This window comes from Nanorana parkeri, unplaced genomic scaffold, assembly GCF_000935625.1.
Source record: "Nanorana parkeri isolate BGI_ZX_2015 unplaced genomic scaffold, ASM93562v1 scaffold924, whole genome shotgun sequence".
NCBI classification, from domain to species: domain Eukaryota; kingdom Metazoa; phylum Chordata; class Amphibia; order Anura; family Dicroglossidae; genus Nanorana; species Nanorana parkeri.
Genome location: NW_017307192.1, coordinates 558,256 through 577,401, shown reverse-complemented (window position 1 = coordinate 577,401; position 19,146 = coordinate 558,256). Strand labels below are relative to the sequence as shown.

The 19,146-nt window shown below is 45.1% G+C and overlaps 1 protein-coding gene across 1 annotated transcript in view; it reads left to right on the top strand.

The window, feature by feature from the left end:
* ATP6V1B2 (ATPase H+ transporting V1 subunit B2) overlaps window positions 1–19,139 on the top strand; it is a 34,494-nt gene extending 15,355 nt beyond the window's left edge. Inside the window, exons 4-15 of the mRNA XM_018566204.1 lie at window positions 1,686–1,784; window positions 2,189–2,282; window positions 3,083–3,160; window positions 4,885–5,024; window positions 6,958–7,059; window positions 9,566–9,663; window positions 9,800–9,923; window positions 12,009–12,159; window positions 12,281–12,363; window positions 12,442–12,546; window positions 14,441–14,570; window positions 18,964–19,139. Coding sequence (XP_018421706.1) covers window positions 1,686–1,784; window positions 2,189–2,282; window positions 3,083–3,160; window positions 4,885–5,024; window positions 6,958–7,059; window positions 9,566–9,663; window positions 9,800–9,923; window positions 12,009–12,159; window positions 12,281–12,363; window positions 12,442–12,546; window positions 14,441–14,570; window positions 18,964–19,103 — 1,344 coding nt within the window. The 3' untranslated portion in view covers window positions 19,104–19,139. The remainder of the gene's footprint in view (window positions 1–1,685; window positions 1,785–2,188; window positions 2,283–3,082; window positions 3,161–4,884; window positions 5,025–6,957; window positions 7,060–9,565; window positions 9,664–9,799; window positions 9,924–12,008; window positions 12,160–12,280; window positions 12,364–12,441; window positions 12,547–14,440; window positions 14,571–18,963) is intronic.
* The last annotated feature ends 7 nt before the right edge of the window (window positions 19,140–19,146 follow it).

The window sequence follows — 19,146 nt, the reverse complement described above, 5'->3', positions numbered from 1 at the left end:
ATTATTTATCTTCTCTTTTACTGTTTTTTTATTTTACTTTTCAGGTTTTTTTTATATATTTAAATTCTTTTTGTTATATATATTTTTTTACTTTTATCAATTTTTATTTTTCATTTTATTGCTATGACACAGGAGCTAACAAAGCCCCTGTGTGCTAGCATTTAGAGGTGACAGGTTCTCTTTATAGCAGCTTCACCGCTGTACATTTAGGTCTGCTTACCTGAAGCAGGGATAAATGTAGAAAAAAAAAACTACCTTCCCAGCGCCTGAAACTGCATGTCTCGGGCGATAGGAATTCCACACCACACCCCTGCTGCCCCCAGGCCGGGCCTTGTTGGCCATGTGGGAAATCCGGCCCTGCATACACCTATAGATTATCTGCAGATTTTCTATGGTCGGATGGAAAAAGTGCAACAGATTCCTCCATCTACGCTAAACTGTGTGGATGGAGGAATCTTCCACTGGGCCAAGCTTCAGTATCTTGCTAGTCGGCCCCGCTTGCTCTCAAAACACCTGAACAATGCCTGCGTAAATTTGGATTGTTCAGGTGTTTTGAGAGCCAGCGGGGCCGACTAGCAGCATACTGAAGCTTGGCCCAGTGGGAGATTCCTCCGTACACACAGATTAGCGTAGATGGAGGAATCTGTTGCACTTACCATCTGACCATAGAAAATCTGCAGATAATCTATAGGTGTATGGCCAGGTTTAGAGTGTACGGCCAGCATTACACAGTTGAGATTAATATCTCCTGTTTTATCTGTAAAATGTGATTCTGGACGACCATTCTTATAATTTGCCCATCACTATTGCACTATAGTCCTTAAATTTACTTTAGTGTTTCCTGGTCCAGCCTTCAAAATGGGTCAGCTCCTACTCCTAGAACAACAATAACGGTCATTTTCCAGTTAGCAGGCAGGAGGTGGAAGGATAACATACGAAGGGGTATTGCTGAAGCAGGAAATGTCTGTCAGCCGCTTGGCTATGCAGTGTGGGTAAAGTGCATAAACATAGAACTGGCTGAACAGAATTGCAGATCCTATGGTATTCACAGCCGTCTGCATAGACTATGTCTTGTAAATATGTATTTAGCTGTTCACCTGGAGGGTTAGAGCTCCACTTCTGGCTAGCAGTTCCCTGCCTACTTGATGTTTGATCCGTACCAGCAAATAACCAAATAATTCTTCTGGATAAATCCCAGACCTGCTTGGCAGGCTTTGATGTTAATGCCCGCTCACTGTATTTTTCACACAGCCTTTGAAGCAGAATACTTAGAAGTGTACACAAGTATTTGGCCTTCGTGACACTTCTGACACTTAATAACCTCCCGTTATCCTGGACAATGTCAAAAATACATTCAAGTACATTAACAACAATGTATCTTATTTGTGTATCACTCGGCTGTAGATCCTCCAATCATCTCTGAGTTGGTGCTGACACTGTCCTTCCTTCTGGAGGGGGGCTACTTTTGTTCCCCATGGTCCCTGTGTGTGTTGTAAAGTCACCGCTCCAAGCTCACTCCAGGGATGGACTACAATCTCAATACAAATGAGTAAACTGAACATGAGATTGTAGCCCATCCCGGTAGTGAGAGCTTGGAGCAAACAATCCCTTTATAATAACATTTATATTTGACCTGTGCATCATGTGCTTTTCAATTTCCTTTCTCACTCATCTTTGTGTCTCAGTTCCCCAGGTATTCGGAGATTGTCCACTTGACTCTGCCTGATGGTACAAAGAGAAGCGGGCAGGTGCTGGAAGTTAGTGGATCTAAAGCTGTGGTACAGGTAAGTCATGTTGGAAACAAAAAATGGTTCCGTGGCTTGTGCACTGATCTGCCGTGCTTATTAGGAATTGTACATAAATACATTTCTGGACTTCTACAAATGAGGAGTTCAGCTTACGTTCATATGTATAACAATAATCCCCTTGCTGATTGGCTGGAAAGTCAGCTTCATTGGCGGGAAGCCGGCTCCATGTTCCCCTACGGCACTGGCGGTCAGAAGAAATCTTCCTCTGACTGGAAGTTCCGGTATCTGGGAAGGTATCTGAGCATTTAGCCGAGTAAGAGTACTCTCCCAAATACCCGACGGGTGTCGGCATCCCAAATTATAGCTATAGTTGAACACCTTGCCTACATGCATTCCATGCTCTTTTTGAGGTCTATCTCGCCGTGTATCATCTTGTACAGGTATTTGAAGGAACATCCGGTATTGATGCCAAGAAGACCTCCTGTGAATTTTCTGGTGATATCCTGAGGACCCCAGTATCTGAGGACATGCTGGGTATGTAAAGACACCTCATACTGTATAAATTACTGCTGCCCACTGTTCTGAGCTGCAGAGTCGATGCTGTTTTTGAAGACTAGTCAGTTTTGGTCTGTTGGAGGGGTTGTGCTTTTTTTTTATTAGTTTTTTTTTTACACTTTATTTTTTCTTAAATAATTTTATTTTGTTTTACTTTTTTTTTTAAATGTTTTTATTTTTTGCACTGCAGCGCATGTGTATGGCGTACACCTCAATATGTGTATGTTATGTGGGGGGAGGGAGGGGTTGTGCTTTTTTTATTTTATTTTTTTGTACACACTTTTTTATTTATTTTTTACATTTTTATTTATTTTATTTTTTTTACATTTTCTATTTTTTAATGTTTAATTTTTATTTTTTTACTGTTTTTTTTTTTTACTATAGTAGAACTGTAAATGCCAGGTCCGTACGGCATACTGAGCTGGCCAGCTGGAAGCACTTTTGTAGCTCCGTACGTCCTTGGCAGCGAAAGGGTTAAAAGTAGCTTTTTGTACCAACAAATGAATTATTTGCACATGTTTAATTGAATTCTGGCCATATACTGTATTTATGTACACTTGATTATTGAACAGCTGTATTTACATTGTAAAAAAAAAGCTTTTCTTCAGTTCAGGAAGTTTGCTGGTTGAACAGAATATCAAAACACCCCATTATGTCCTTTGGAACCACTTTAACATTGGCAGCTATGATCTACCAACCAGAAACTCTGAATACATCGCATCCTCATTTTGAATTGGTCTCTGGATGTGTTCTGATCGCTTTGTTTGCTTTTCTTCCAGGGCGTGTGTTTAATGGCTCAGGAAAACCCATAGATCGCGGGCCCACTGTGCTGGCGGAGGATTATTTAGATATCATGGGTAAGTGAGGATCCCTGAAATTTCTGTAAGTAGACATTTGCTAGGTTCACGATACTGTATCATTGTGTGTGCGACACCCAATGTATCTTCAGAACACGGCTTTATTACAGCGATGTGCATAGTCATGCTGCAAAAATGCAGAATTACCCTAATTTTTCCCCATGCCTCAAGGTATATTGCATACATTTTGTTAAAGGGCTGCTTACTGCAATTTGCCACTACGCACAACATTCTGTGTGCTGCAGCATGCTGCGTTTCTGGTGTGAATAGGCCCATAGGGATTTTTTTTCATTGTGAAGATAATTTTAAATTTTTTTTTTTTTTTAATGGGTTTCTATTTGATCTTTAGTTGCATTATTGTAGTAATGATCCCTATAGCAACCAATCAGGCCAATTTTATTTGTCCAAAAACTTGGAGATGGAGTGATTTGGAAACTTTAAAAAGAAATAGGTACTTATCTTTTTACTATATTTATAACCTATAATAACATGTATCTTTTTTTTCCATTTGTATATTATATATGTATAAAACTTTTAAAAAAGACATATAGATCAGCTATAACATTATGACCACTGACAGGTGACGTGAATAACATTAATCATCTCATAACAATGGCACCTGGAAGTGGGGGGGGGATATGTTGGGCAACAAGAGAACATTTTGTCCCTGAAGTTGGTGTTAGAAGCAGAAAATAATGGCCAAGCGTAAGGATTTCAGTGACTTTGACAAGGGCCAGATTGTGATGGCTAGTCAACTGGGTCAGAGTAACTCCAAAACTGCAGCTCTTGTTGGATGTTCCCGGTCTGCAGTGGTCAGAACCTACCAAAAGTGGTCCCAAGAAAAGAAAAAAAAAAATCTATAAACTGGCCACAGGTTCATGGGCGACCAAGGCTTATTGATTCACGTGGGGTGAAAAGGCTGGCCCGTGTAGTCTAATCCAATAGAAAAGCTATTATAGCTCAAACAGTGGGGCAGCTTAAGGGCAGGATGTCCCAACTGCCAGGGACCTTTTCCTTAAAAAAAAAAAGTTAGTGCTCGTTCCTATAGAAAGGTGTCTGAACACACAGTGCATTGCAGTTTGTTGTTTATGGGGCTGTGTAAATGCAGACCAGTCAGGGTGCCTATGCTGACCCATGACCACTGCCAAAAGCCCGCACAATGGGCACCTAAGCATCAGAGCTCTGGGTTGTGGGCATGACCTTGCTATCCTCACATACAATGCAGGGCTACTGGTTCTGCATTGTATGTGAACTCCAACTGGGGTGTCGTGGAAAAAGGCTACTGGGGCGAGGATTAGGTACTACACACTGAAGATCATGTGAAGAGTTGCAGCGCCATCACTTAGCCTTTCCGGAACTGATGCACTGCTAACCCTGTCACTGGTGGGAGGGAATCATTTGGGAAACTCAAAAGACCAGATCCAGAGGAAGGGAAGTATCCCAGTAAGCCTAAGGAGTGTGGGCATTTTGATTGGTATCATATTTGGCTGTGAATCATAAGCATGGCCCGAACAGAGTTGAATATGTTGGCAGAGGATCATGCATTTAATGCACTCTAATTGCCCAAATTGATGAATTACTGGTATCAGGGTGCACATAATCCGATGTAATGGAAGTTTAAAATTTGCAATTAGAGATTTTTCAGATTATACTAGGCCTGATTTGTCACAGTAGTAACATAACGTGCTAGTTGTCTCATTGTCCATGGTGTGTGCTCCCTGCAGGACAGCCCATTAATCCACAGTGCAGAATCTACCCGGAGGAAATGATCCAGACTGGCATCTCTGCTATTGATGGTATGAACAGTATCGCTCGTGGCCAGAAGATCCCCATCTTCTCTGCTGCTGGTCTTCCCCACAATGAGGTGAGTTTGTTTCTTTTTTGGGGGGCTCTGGGTAATGGTAGAAGCGAATCTACAAATCTGTACATTTAATACAGTAGCAGATATATAATCTGCAATTTAATATGCAAATGTTACAGTGCACATAAACCCAACCACTAAAATCTCATGCATTTGTTAACATGTTAATGTAACTTCAAAAGTCCTTTTTAAAGAACTGAGGTGAGAGAAATCACTCATCCTCATCGTTCGAGCCGACGTGTGACAATGAGACTGTCACAGGTCGGCTCAATAGATCGGGAAGTGAGCGAACACATACCGTCGCTCGCTCACTTCTCGATCATCTCCCTGCAGAGAGCCGTGACTCAGTCACGGCTCCCTGCAGGGATCCCTCCCCTCTCCGATCCTCTAGCGCTGACTGGCGGATCGGACGGGGAGGTCGGCGGGTACAGCGGGCTCTGTCTATAGATAGGCAGAGCCCGCTGTCATTCACGCAGCTGGGTGGAACTCGACAGTAATGACAGGATCCGTCCTGACTGCGTCGGCCTCAGAACAACGTGAGCTGTAGCTCGCGATATGCCGAGCTTTGTGTCACGGGAGGATGCTAGTTTGTCCTCCCATGACACTTAAGAGAACTATGGGGAAAAACACTTACCCCATAGTTCTCTTTTAAATCTGTCATTTTATTAATACCAGATGATCCTTCAAGGGTCATTTTATCAGGCACTTCCTGTTATAGGGTGACAGTCATTTGTCCCGATCTCCCAGGTGTATTCCGGCATTGCATACCAACCAAATTATGCAGGCATCGCCCACTGTTATCACGATCTACTACCTGCTCTGACGGATGCCATGCAGTTGTCTCTGGAGTGCATGTAGACTGGAAGTAGCTGCAGGAGATGAGCAGTGCTGGGATGTAATGGATGACAAAAAAGTGAAAAGAAGTATTTCATTAAACAAACTATATGGAAGCATTGCAACTATTTTATACACAGTGATTTGGCAAACTAAGGGGACTCATTTATAACCAAGCAGGTTTCACTATCTGCTGTGTTATGCTTTGCCTCACTGCACACAATGCGGCCCATCCCATTCATAAATCGGGCTGTAGCAGGAGAAGCCCCATGGAGTTATCTGCTCGATAAGAGCTATGATTGGGGGATAGCCAGTCATGTGATGGCCCTAACCCCCTTTTTTAACATTTCATTCACTTATACTGTCCTCTGAGCTGCTTAGTGCGCAACACATTTGTAAAGCACATTGATGTGCTCTATGAATATGCTTATTTTTTAAATGAACCCCTAAATTTCATTCAGTTGGGGTTTGCATCTACTTTAAGGTAAATACTGCAATAACTGCAAATATTCCATGCTTTCTCCTTGTTGAGAGAAAATATCAGCCACACAGGGAATGCATTGCTTATAATGGATCACCTGACTCGTATGTTTGCATTATTAGGAGCAGTAAAGTATAAACGTGGCTTAGCACTGGAAGCAGAGCGTTAATCTATAAAAAGCAAATATAGCAACATGCGTATACTGTACATATGTAATTGCAAGTTTTAAAGAGAAACAAGGGGCAAAGACGAGATCAGTCGTACTGCATAAGAAGAGAGCGAGCAGCAGTGACCGGTTATTTTACAGGAGGGGGCAGAGACAAGACCAGTCACCCTGCACATTGAGAGCGAGCAGCAGTGAGCAGTCTTTTACATGAAGCTCCAAGTCTCACACTGGATTACTGCACAGATCTGAAACAAATGCACAAAGATCACCAAGATTTAAGAAGGAATACACATGGCCCTTGCATTTAGTCAATATTTGTTTTGCCCGGGAGTTAATCTTTAAGAAGTGAATGGCAGTTTTTATACTCTTGCACTTTTGCTTTGGGAACTCTGAACAGTTGGAGCAACCATGTGTATGTACTGTACTCATTTGTCATTTTTCTTGTGTCGTGTCAGATTGCAGCACAAATCTGTCGCCAGGCAGGCCTGGTGAAGAAATCAAAGGATGTCATGGATTACAGTGAAGACAACTTTGCCATTGTGTTTGCTGCTATGGGGGTAAGTATGTGACAACATGTAGTATTTAATCATGCTCTCTGTATTATAGTGATGGGTATAGGGATGCACCGATACCAATTTTTCGGTATCGAGTACCGATTTTTTTTAATTTTTTTATTTCCCCAGTACTCGCCAATAGCGATACCAGAAGTCCCATTAGGGAAGCCAGGCGGAGTGTAATGACTCGGCACCTGGCTTCCTTATTAGCTGGGAAGCCGGGCGGCGTATAAAGAGTCGTCACTTGGCTTCCTGTTTAGCGGGGAAGCCGCCTCCATGCTCCCTCGTCACCAAGTGACGAGGAAGCATGGAGCTGGCTTTCTGGCCAATCGGGAAGCTGGGCGGTAAGTCATTACACACTGCCTGGCTTCCTGATTGGCCAGGGAGCCAGCTCCATGCTCCCTCGTCACCAATGACAAGGGAGCATGGAGCCAGCTTCCCTGCCAATCACGAAGCCGGGCAGCGTGTAATGACTCGCTGCCCGCCTTCTTGATACCGGAAGCTCTGGTATCGGGCTAGGCATCGGAGCATTTGGGCGACGAGAGTACTCGGCAACGGCACCGATACTAGTATTGGTGCATCCCTAGATGGCTATTGGTACAGAACACCTGAAAGATGGATAGATTCGGATTTTGCCAAAACCTTCAATACTGCTCCTCATATCCTGGAAGAGAAGTTGAGGATGCATGGATAAGGAGGGAAAGTTTATACAAGGGAAAGAGATGGTTGAAAGAGAAGTAAAGCTTACACTTGTTTTGTCTTTACTACTTTTGGGTCACAGGTGTACGTATGTACTAATGAAAGATGATTTCATATCAGCAAAGCTGTGAATGGTCTAAAGTTTACATTTTAGAGGCAGATAGAAACAAGCAGCCTAAGGTAGCCATAAACGCATAGATTTTTCTTGTTCGTCTGCAGACTGAGCAAGACCAAATCCAGTCGATTCCTCCATCCACACTAACCACGTAGATGGAGCAATCTCCACTGCTGGGTCTTGTATTCAGCGCTTGCAAGTTCCAATAGTGACACCATGTGATAGGATATAGTCAGTGCTCGGCTGATCATTTTCCACCTGGCTCGGTCAATTTTTGTTCAGCTGGCTAGTACTCATTCAGCAGGAATCAACCAAAATTTGAGCTGTCTATGGTCAGCATTAGATGGGAGAGAAGAATGTAAGCATGGGAGAAAAAAAAGTTGGGGGGGGCGCTTTCTTTTCGCTCTCTCCTCTGCTCTTTTTAACCACCTTTTCCCCCTTTTTTTATGATCACGCAGGTTGTCTTTATTTTAGTCTAAACCCATAGGCCTTAGTATTTTGCTATTAGGCATGCACCAATACCGTTTTTTTGCGGTGTAGAATACTGATATTTATATTTCGGTACTCGCCGATGAGTATTGCTACTTTTGGAGGCATGGAGCCGGCTTCCCAGCCAATCAGCATTGAGCTGACCGAAGGTCATGGAGTCTGCTTCCCGGCCAGTCAGGAAGCCGGCTCCATGTACCTTTGCAGCAGTGCCGGCCAGACGAAATCTCCCTCTGACCGGAAGTTCCGGTATCCAGGGGTAAGTATCGGAGCATTTGGGCGAATACAAGTACTCGCCCAAATACTTAGTATCGGTAACCGGTACTATTATCGGTATCCGTGCATCCCTAGTTGTTATAATTTATCTATTTTCCTTATGTTTTTTATATTTCCTGATTGGGTAAATTCTATCTATTCGAACTAGGCTTTACAGAATGTCTTTGGTGTGGAAGAGTTACGCTTACATCTTCCTATTGGTGTTTATTCTGGAGAACCAGTCTTTTATTGTAGGGGGGTGGTTTGTTTCTGCTTGGCTGGGACTCTACTTTGGCTGTGTTGTATCCAACCAACATTAAGATTGTGCAAGTAATAGGGCAATATCAGTAAATTATTGATAAATGCATCTTAAAACTGGTAGAAATGGGATTAAGCCGATGACTCGGATGGTGTGTCATCAATCCTTAAAGGAGAACTATGAGGTGAGTGCTTTTCACTCATCCTCATAGTTTTAGCCGACCTGTGACAATGAGACTGTCACAGGTCGGCTCAGTGGATCGGGAGGTGAGCGAACACATAGCGGCGTTCGGTCCCCTCTTGATCCTGTCACGGCTCTCTGCCGTGACAGGAGAGGGGCTGGATTCCCCCCTCCCCGCTCCGATCCACCAGCGCTGACTGGTGGAACGGATGGGGGAGGGGGCGGGTACAGCTGGCTCTGCCTCTAGATAGGCAGAGCCAGCTGTCACTCATGCAGCTGGGCGGATCCAGACATAATTGTCGGGATCCGCTGTGGCGTCTCAGTATACTTCGAGGATGACGGGAGGACGCTAGTTTGTGTCGTCCCGTTACCCTAAGGAGAACTATGGGGAAAAGCACTGACCCCATAGTTCTCCTTTAAATCTGCCAGCGCTCTCAACCTATACATTTCCCTTTTCCTAATTTAACATTTTTGAGTATCTTCGGGTGTAATAATCCACTTATTTTTCTTCCAAGGTAAACATGGAGACAGCTCGCTTCTTCAAGTCAGATTTTGAGGAGAATGGATCAATGGACAATGTGTGTCTCTTCCTGAACTTGGCCAACGATCCCACGTAAGTGTGCCGTCCAGCACTGCCAGTAGGGAATGGGTGAGAAAAAAAAAATCATTGGCTGAAGGGTGTTTGCTGTTTTATTGAGGTTCTGTAATAGGTTAAGGGTCTTGCAGTTCATCTTGTTTGTTGCCCACAGCATTGAACGTATCATCACCCCTCGTCTTGCTCTCACCACTGCCGAGTACCTGGCATATCAGTGCGAGAAGCATGTGCTGGTCATTCTGACTGACATGAGCTCTTATGCTGAAGCCCTGAGAGAGGTAAGCTATTCAGAGCAGTAATAGTACTTTATGCTTGTGTCGCAGGAGTTTGAATCTATGGATTTAATTGTCTTTTTACCCATAATGCAGATTTAGAGTTTGCAATCTAAGACCCTTGGCGTAGTTATCACACTCTCTTGTCCTACTTTAGTTCAAATAGGTTACCACTGTTTTTGTTGGTGGGAACACAAACCTAACACTGGTACTGTCTGGAATCAAAATCAGGACTCCAGATCTCCCTAATGCAGTGCTAGCCACTCTTCACTGCGCCTGTGCTAAGGTCAGAGATGACAAATTAGAACTTGGGAAGACTGTTGGGCTAATATTGGATGCAATTTAGGAACCAGTGAGCTTGTACTTCCCTATAGAAAAGCATTAAAGCCAGATGCCAGCTCTAAAGTTTTAGGTAAACAATTTGCGTGGCTCTTGTTATTGGTCCGACCTAATTTTAGGTGTTGGCGAGACTGCTTACAAAGCTGGCCATTATATAAAAGTTCTACTTTTCCTTAGACAGAGCTCCTGTCAGTGTTTTGATAGAGGAGTTTATTATCCTTTTTATAAAGCATCTGCATACAATTTTGGCTTGGTTGCATAGGAGGGTATAACATATTGCAGTTTGTTTAGTAGAAGTCTGAGATAGTAAAAGGAAGTGAAGCAAGTTTCTCTCCCTTGGCTTATTCCCTTTCCTTTGTACCCTGGAACTTAAACTTAAGGTACCCAGGGCTTAAACGTGTAGTATGGAAGATGAGACAGTCCCCTGATGTCTCCATAAAGAGGACCTATCGACCCAAAAGAAGCTGATGAAGCACAGATCTGCTTCAAAAGCTTCTTCTCTAGCCACCTACAGCAGCTGGGGAAATGACTTACTGAAACCGGAAGTGATTTAATACACATCCGCTTTCAGAGATTGGAGGGGAAATCAGCCTCTGGAACTGTGCTGATCTCCCTCTGATCAAGGTACTCCGATCCACTGTGCTGGTCCCGGGCCCACACTGGGTACGGAAACCTGAGATAGCCAGCAGTGGGGGAAGGGGGTGGGGGGCACACAACAGTACCATACAAGAGATCGGGCAGCTCTATAGCCACCCAAACCCTTGTATGTGACAGCCAGGCACCAACTGTAAAAAAAAAAAAAAAGGTTCCTGCCGTTTATATGCGTATTGTGGCCTTGTAGCCGTTAAACTCTTTTTAATAATGAATCCAGATCAAACACATATAAAACGCTCAGCAAAGCATTTTTGCCCGAGCTCTTCAGAATGTTTTCTAAACAGATGGCTGACGGAAGTAATTGTTGGGCTACAAAGTGCGGTGACGTCTGCACACTTGTGCTTCATTGGGATCTGTTAGTCCCTCTGCGTCAGTGACAGATGGGACTTCCAGTCTTTCCGTTCACAGATCCCTAATAATGGATGTGTGTATCAATGCCACGTAACCATGTACAGCTACTCTAAATTCAAGAATCAACTGGACACAAGTTTAGTAAGTGCGGTGTTAGTTTGAAGGTTGGGGCTGGGGAATGTGACTGTTTTATGCTACACCCTAAATCTGGATGTAACATTCAGACTGAAGTGTACGGCCGTCAAAAGATTGATCCCAGATGGCGCAAGGGACAGGTGCTGCGTGTCGTTACACGCAGCAACCTGTTCTTCCCTATGGGAGGACGCGACTGCACACAGTCACACGCCCTCCTGAACGTGCACATCCGTGTGTGGGACACTTGGACGCACACTGTCTGCGTCCAAGTGCGGGCACCCTGACCCGCATGGATTATGCAGATGTGGGTATGACCGTGTGTTATTGCGTGCAGCCATGTCCTCCCATAGGGTAGAACAGGCTGCTGCGTGTAACGGCACGCAGCACCTGTCCCTTGCGCCATCTGGGATCGATCTTGCAGTTACTTGCAGCACCTGTCCCTTCAGGGATGAGGTCCTTTTACAGGTGTGCACACCTCTGTCTGTATAAAGCCCTAAATATTACTAAATGCAAGTTCAGCAACACTGAAAAAGTTATGAGAGCTTGAGTCCCATGAGGCGCTCTGAGACTGAGTTGGTATTGAGAATCTGCTGTTCTTGTTTCATCCACCAGGTGTCAGCAGCACGAGAAGAAGTCCCCGGCAGAAGAGGTTTTCCAGGTTACATGTATACCGACTTGGCCACAATCTATGAACGAGCTGGACGTGTGGAGGGCAGGAATGGCTCTATTACACAGATTCCCATCCTTACTATGCCTAATGATGGTCAGTATGTGCTGTACATATTATCAGAGTGGCCTGGTTTGCAGAATGTGGTGGAAATCGCGTGAAAAAGATTACTGGAGGTAGTATACGGAATGTCTGACTCATTGTTTGCTTTTTGTAGACATCACCCATCCCATCCCTGATTTGACAGGATACATCACAGAAGGACAGATCTATGTAGAGAGACAGCTACACAACAGACAGGTATGAGGGGAATGGGGTAATGTGCCATGTTCTGCATCATTACCCACAGATTGGTTGTTAACAAACTGTCATTGTTAGATCTATCCACCTATCAACGTACTGCCCTCGCTCTCCCGTCTGATGAAGTCTGCTATTGGTGAAGGGATGACCAGAAAGGACCATTCAGATGTGTCCAACCAGTTGGTGAGTCATCCTCCTGCTTCTTAGTGTTCCGGTTGGTCTTCACTGTGCAACACGTGGCACGTTTCTATTATAGGGGGAAGAATCTGTATAAAAAGTGTAAGAACTGCATCTGAACACACAGCAGCATCTGACCTTGATCTGACCTTGAGCTAAACTGGGTTTCAAGGTTTAATTGCCCCAAAAAAAGATTTTTAGCGGTTTACCTCTTTATGACTTCTAAAGCCACGTTGGTTTAGCTCACTTTGCAAACTTGTTGACTACTTGTGAGAAAGCAGATCTGAAGATACTGTAACCCTCACTAGACATTTTTCTGGAATGCTGACCTCAGATCCTCATCGAAAGCAACATGTTTACAGAGCTTGTGTGTCATGATGAAAAAATCCAGCCAGAGTTCTGAACAAGGCACACCTATGTGTACTTTTAGGCCTATGATGATGATGCTTCATTGCTGAAACTGAGAAAGTAATTTCCAGCTGAACTCTGGGCACAAAAACTGCTATTTAAATGTATTTCTCAGTACACACAAGATATACATCCACTTTGTGTGCACCAAATGCCAGATATCACCTTGAAAAAGTAGCAGCATAATGACATAATCATTATTCTGTACATAGCCTGAGCAGAGCTGTGGGAGGGGCCCAGTCAGCGGAAAACTACAGAAGGAGGAGATGAGACCAGTCACCCTGCACAAGGAGAGAGGGCAGCAGTGACCGGTCTTTCTTTACAGGAGGGGGTGGAGACCAGACCAGTCACCCTGCACAAGGAGAGAGAGCAGCAGTGACCGGTCTTTCTTTACAGGAGGGGGTGGAGACCAGATCAGTCACCCTGCACAAAGAGAGAGCAGCATTGACCAGTCTTTATTACAGGAGGGGGTGGAGACCAGACCAGTCACCCTGCACAAAGAGAGAGAGCAGCATTGACCAGTCTTTATTACAGGAGGGGGTGGAGACCAGACCAGTCACCCTGCACAAGGAGAGAGAGGAGCAGTGAGCGGTCTTTATTACAGGAAGCTCCTGTAGGCAAAGTTGTATACTGGGTTACTGTACCGATCTAGAAGATCAAAAACTCAAGCAGGAATACACATACCTCCTTGTATTTAAACAATATTTTCGTATCTAGGAGTTCAGCTTTAAATTGTAGCTTTGAATAGAGTGAGGAAAGGTTCGAACCCCCTGTCAAATATCTATTGCTGTCTGTGTCCTCATATTTTCTCCATCTGTCTTGGTGACTATTCTCACCAAAAGTGAGGGAAATCCAATGTTTCGAGTTGTCTCTGGAACAGGACTTAAGCAGGTTAAAGTGTCAGTAAAATCCGGAGTTTCTTCAGGTCTTAGAAGGAAATCCCTCTCACTGTTGTCAATGGAATAGGTGTCTCTAACGGAAGATTTAAAGTGACACTAGCCTCAGGAGTTCAACCTTAAAAATGCATTCAAGTACCTTTTACTATTAACGGAAATGTATCTTTGAATATCACTCGGCTGTAGATCCTCAAAAGGCCCCGATACCACTTATACTCTTGGCAGCAGGCATTGAAGTCTCCCATGATCTGATTAGGCTCGTGTTGGGGTTATCGGATTGGGATTCAGGTATGCAGGACCATTGCAGATCGGTATGCAGCACATAAGATGGCTTGATTCCACAATAGCGCACTTTATTTGATGGTCAGACACGCGGCTTCTGCCATTCACTTCAAATACCTAATACTACAAAAGGGTAAAAATCTGTGGAGCCCATACGGAGAAGTATCTAATGGCATTATCCCAGCACACAGCACTGTTTGGTCAGAGGAAGCGTAGAAGTTGAACGGGAGGTATTCAATCGCCTCTCTGCCTCTTCATACTTTTGTATAATTGCTTTGTATGGAAAACTGAGCGGGCAATTTTTGTCTCCTTAGTACGCCTGTTATGCTATTGGGAAGGATGTCCAAGCCATGAAGGCAGTCGTAGGTGAGGAAGCTCTGACCTCTGATGATCTTCTGTACCTAGAGTTCCTGCAGAAGTTCGAGAAGAACTTTATAGCCCAAGGTAAGTGTGGACCTCCAAGATTAGTAATTCTGCTGTGTTTTGTAAAGAAGGTGATCGTAGCTGTATTAGTGCACTTGCAACAACACAGTTGAGTACAGTCTGATGTTTTCTGTAGTGTCCATTGAGGGACAGTGAAGAATTCTGAGACATTGGGTTATCGCCCTACATCTCAGAGTTCTTCAGACCTGTGTCCCTCAGTGGACTCCGAGAAAAGCATTTTACGGTAAGCACAAAATCCTATTTTCAGGGCAAGCTGTCGTGGGTTAACCCAGTTCTTGATTCAAGCAGTACTGATGCACAAAGGTTTTAAAATGTAAGCCCTCGTTCACACCTGAACGTTTTGTAGCGCGTTCTACGCTCGAGCGCTCTACAAAACGCTCAAAAATATAAATCCCATTGTATTCAATCGTATTTCCGCCCGTCCCCCAACGCCCTACAAAACGGCCCACGCCCCCTGAAAAGGTACATGTACTACTTTGGCCCGTTGGGCGAATCGCGGTAAAAAAAACGCACGACAGATGCGCATATGCAATACGCCTAGGTGTGAACGAGACCTTACTGTTGGTACAAATTAGGGATGCACCGATACTCGGTATCGGCACCCATACTAGTATTTGGGCGAGTACTCGTACTCGCCCCAAATGCTCCGATACCTTTCCCGATACTGGAACTTCCGGTCATTACTGTTCCAATCCCTCGGCCAGCTGGGCAGACACCGCTCTCCCGGATCTGCCCACGTCTCCTGTGTGTACAGCGCCCACGCGATCGACCCTCAGCCTGCTACTGCGCATGCACAGGATTTCTGAATGAGAGCGCTGGGCAGTCTGCGCGGTAGCAGGCTGAGGGCCGATCACATGGACGCTGTACACACAGGAGACGTGGGCAGATCCCGTAGAGCTTGAGAGCAGTATCTGACCAGCTGGCCGAGGGACTGGTACGGTAATGACTGCTGCTAAGGATCTATGTGAGGGGAATGAGGTGTCTGCATGGTTGGGGGTAGTGTCACCATATTGACAGATCTGTTTGGCTGGGAAGCCGACTTCCCGGCTAAACAGAATGGAGTCTGTTTCCCAGGCAATCAAGAAGCTGAGCGGTAGGTAGTGACACGTCGCCTGGCTTCCTCATTGCCCCGGAAGCCGGCTCCATGCTACCAGAAGTAGCTGTACTCGTTATCGGCGAGTACCCAAATATAAATATCGGTACTCGTACTCAATACCGAAAAAAGCTATCGGTGCATCCCTTGTACAAATACAGTATTTATTTTATAGTATTTATAGTGTTATTACAGCTAGCTAATCTGTTTTTTCCTGATTTGGCCACCAGGTGGCAGAAAGAAGCGTCACCATGCTATTTTATTGTAATGTATTCAGCAAAAGGGATGTTAATTGTCCTGTAGATAAGTGGTAGGTATGTTTGAGATTAGTGCTGGTCACTCTAATAAATGCATATAGACTGTATACTTGTATAGGAGGTCAGATGGATCTCTTCCTTCTCCTTTCTTTTTATTTAACTTGTGAATACCTCCAGAGCAAGATCAGATGGCTTCTAATAACCAAGTTAACGAATGTCCTAAACCAGACTGCCAGAATGATTTTGTCTGTGCTGTCCCTGCTTTAAAGCCCATCTTCAGGCAAAGAATAAACTTACCTTGCAGTGAGGTACGGCAAGGGCTTTAGTGCTCATTGTCTGTAGGGCACCCAAAGCTGTTTGACTTACCTGATCCAGGCTCCCACGGCAGTCAACGCTCACTTCTCTTCACGCTGGATGTTGAAATGTCCCTCGGCGTCCTCATGTCTAATGCAAGTCAGTGGACCTGCATAAGATGTTATGACGTCAACGGTCCTTAGACCTGAAGGGAAGAAGCTGTGGCGACCGGTCTAGCAGCCTGGACGGAGATGGCGGCAGCAGCAGCAGGAATTGCTGGAATTGTATCCCCTGGACATATAGGCACATGTAACCCTTGCAGTGCAATTGACCGGCATAAGATTTGATTATGTCAGCAGCCCTTAGACCGAAGGGGAGAATATACACACATGCACTTAACTCTTGCAGTGCAGGGCAAGCCCCACTGCAAGGGTGAGTTTGTTTTTTTTACCGGACATGGGCTTTGGAAACAGGAAGCAGTGGGAGGCCGTGCTGTGTCTTTGCCCACCCCGTAATGATAGTTGTGGAGGTGTGACAGGTGCTCCGAATTCCACCTCTGATCATATCGGAGATATTAACATAATCGTTTCTTTTCCTTAAAGTGGAAGTTTGCAGAGAAGTAAAAGTTGGCAGACAAAAGCTTTTTATTGCAGAAGACATATTATGCCTCTGGCAAGATTTTTGACCTGTCTGCAGTCTTTTCGACAATGTGTGCTAAGCTGCCCATGCACAACTTGGTCTACAATCCCGGCATCTGCCTGTGCCCACATGATTGTCAGTGTTTGAATCTTTACAGTCCATAATAGAAGTCACCAGCACTCGATATGTGAAACAAGTAAAGCACTTTCTATTCAATCGTCACATGCATCAAACAGCCAACGTTTCTGGGCCACGCAGGGTCCCTTCTGGACGACATTAGGTCACTATGTTGCCCAGAAGAAGGGACCCTGCGTGGCCCCGAAACGCTGGCTGTTTGACGCATGTGATGATTGAATAAAAAGTGCTTTACGTCTTGCACATATCGAGTGCTGGTGACTTCTATTATGGACTGTATCTGGCACGGCGCCACCCGTGTTGTCACTTCAAGCTCCAACCCCATAAGGACTGTACTCTGCATGGAGTGCAGGTGATTTTCTATTATTGATTTGAATCTTTACAGTGGCTCAGTGTTTAGCACTTCTGCCTTGCAGCACTGGAGGTCCCCAGTTCAAATTCTGGTCAGGACACTATCTGCATGGTGTTTGCATGTTCTCCCTGTGCTTTAGTGAGTTTCCTCCGGGGGACTTCTGTCTCCTCACACACGTAGACATGCTGGAAGGTTAATTGGCTCCTGTCAAGATTGGCCTTGTATGCGTGTGCAATAAGGACCTTAGATTGAGGGCAGGGACTCCTTGATGGTGCTACATAAATACCTTTATTAAATAAATATGAAGTGCAACTGGCTTCCTCCTTTGGACTTCTGCAGTAAATGAAGTCAGAAGTCCTAATATATGTGTCCATTGAGCAGATGATGATTTATAATCTCGTTCTGTCTCATGATCATTATGACTCCTCACTTTCCTACTCATTTGTGGCTCTGTGTCCCTGCACCCTCCGCCCAGCTTATTACCCCATGTAAAGCTTGCAGGGTATGCTTTGGGCTCATGCAGTGAAGAGGGAGAATCGTTCTCAAGAACTCTGAGGTCATATTCTGTTAGAATTCTCCTCCATATTGCAGTAAGCGGCATTGACAGTGAATGATTGAAGTAAATTTCTATCTGGGACCACATGTGTCACGGTTATTTATGTATATGATAATGCGGCGAGGCATTCTGTGCAACGCAGAAGGAGTTAAATGGAGTTTGGCAGCGGGGTGGCTCCGGGTGGTCCTGAGCCGTCACCCGTTATCACTGCAGATCCCGCTGTTCAGCCCTCCTTTAAATAGCTTGCGAAGGACTGTCACATGGGGGATGTGTATGTGTGTGGGCGGCAGTCAGTTGCCATGGCAACTAGTGGCTCGTTAAGGGATAATAGCAGCTTTGGTATACATGGTTGGGAGCGTGGAGGGCCCCAGGGGGGGGGGGTCTGACGTGGCCCTCTATTAACCCTATACCGCCTAAGTTATAGCGCCCGATTGATGGGAGGTCATTGTTCTAAGGAGCTAGCACATGGTGGCAGTAAACGGCAGATTAAGAAGGTTACTCAATGGTTTGGTGAATGCTTTTCTCTACAGCAATGGTGGTCAACTTACTTGATGTAGTGAGCCTCAAGTGCAACCCCAGACATCACTAAAGGGCCACATATAATAACTTAATATAATGTTACTGAAAACGGCGGTGGCCAGGGGCCGTGCTGCCGAGGCGGTGGCCAGGGGCTGCGGGGCCGTGCTGCCGAGGCGGTGGCCAGGGGCTGCGGGGCCATGCTGCAGGAATAAGAATATTCTCAAGAGACCGTCTGAAAACGCATGACATGGGACTGCTAGAGATCACTACTATTGCACTACTATTGCACTACTATTGCACTACTATTGCACTACTATCATTAAGAGACCTGAGGACCACTAAGTGCCAAAATGCTGCATGCAGCCCCCCAGACCGCAGGTTGGGCATCAGGGATCCCAAGCCACATTTGTGGAATAGGACAAGAGTAACCTAGCAGTTGATTTGAGTTGTTCATAGTCCAGTGGTACTATCCTGTATTATGTTTGCTTTTCGTTACATTCTGACAAATTTCCCAGCATGCCTCTCACTCCATTTCCTTGCTTCCTCAGGTCCATATGATAACCGCACAGTGTACGAGACGCTGGACATCGGCTGGCAGCTCCTTCGAATCTTCCCCAAAGAAATGCTCAAGAGAATCCCTGAGAGCACCTTGGCAGAATTCTACCCCCGAGACTCCTCCAAGCACTGAGCTCTACCCTCCACCTCCCCTTCATCATTCTGCAGTCGCCCCT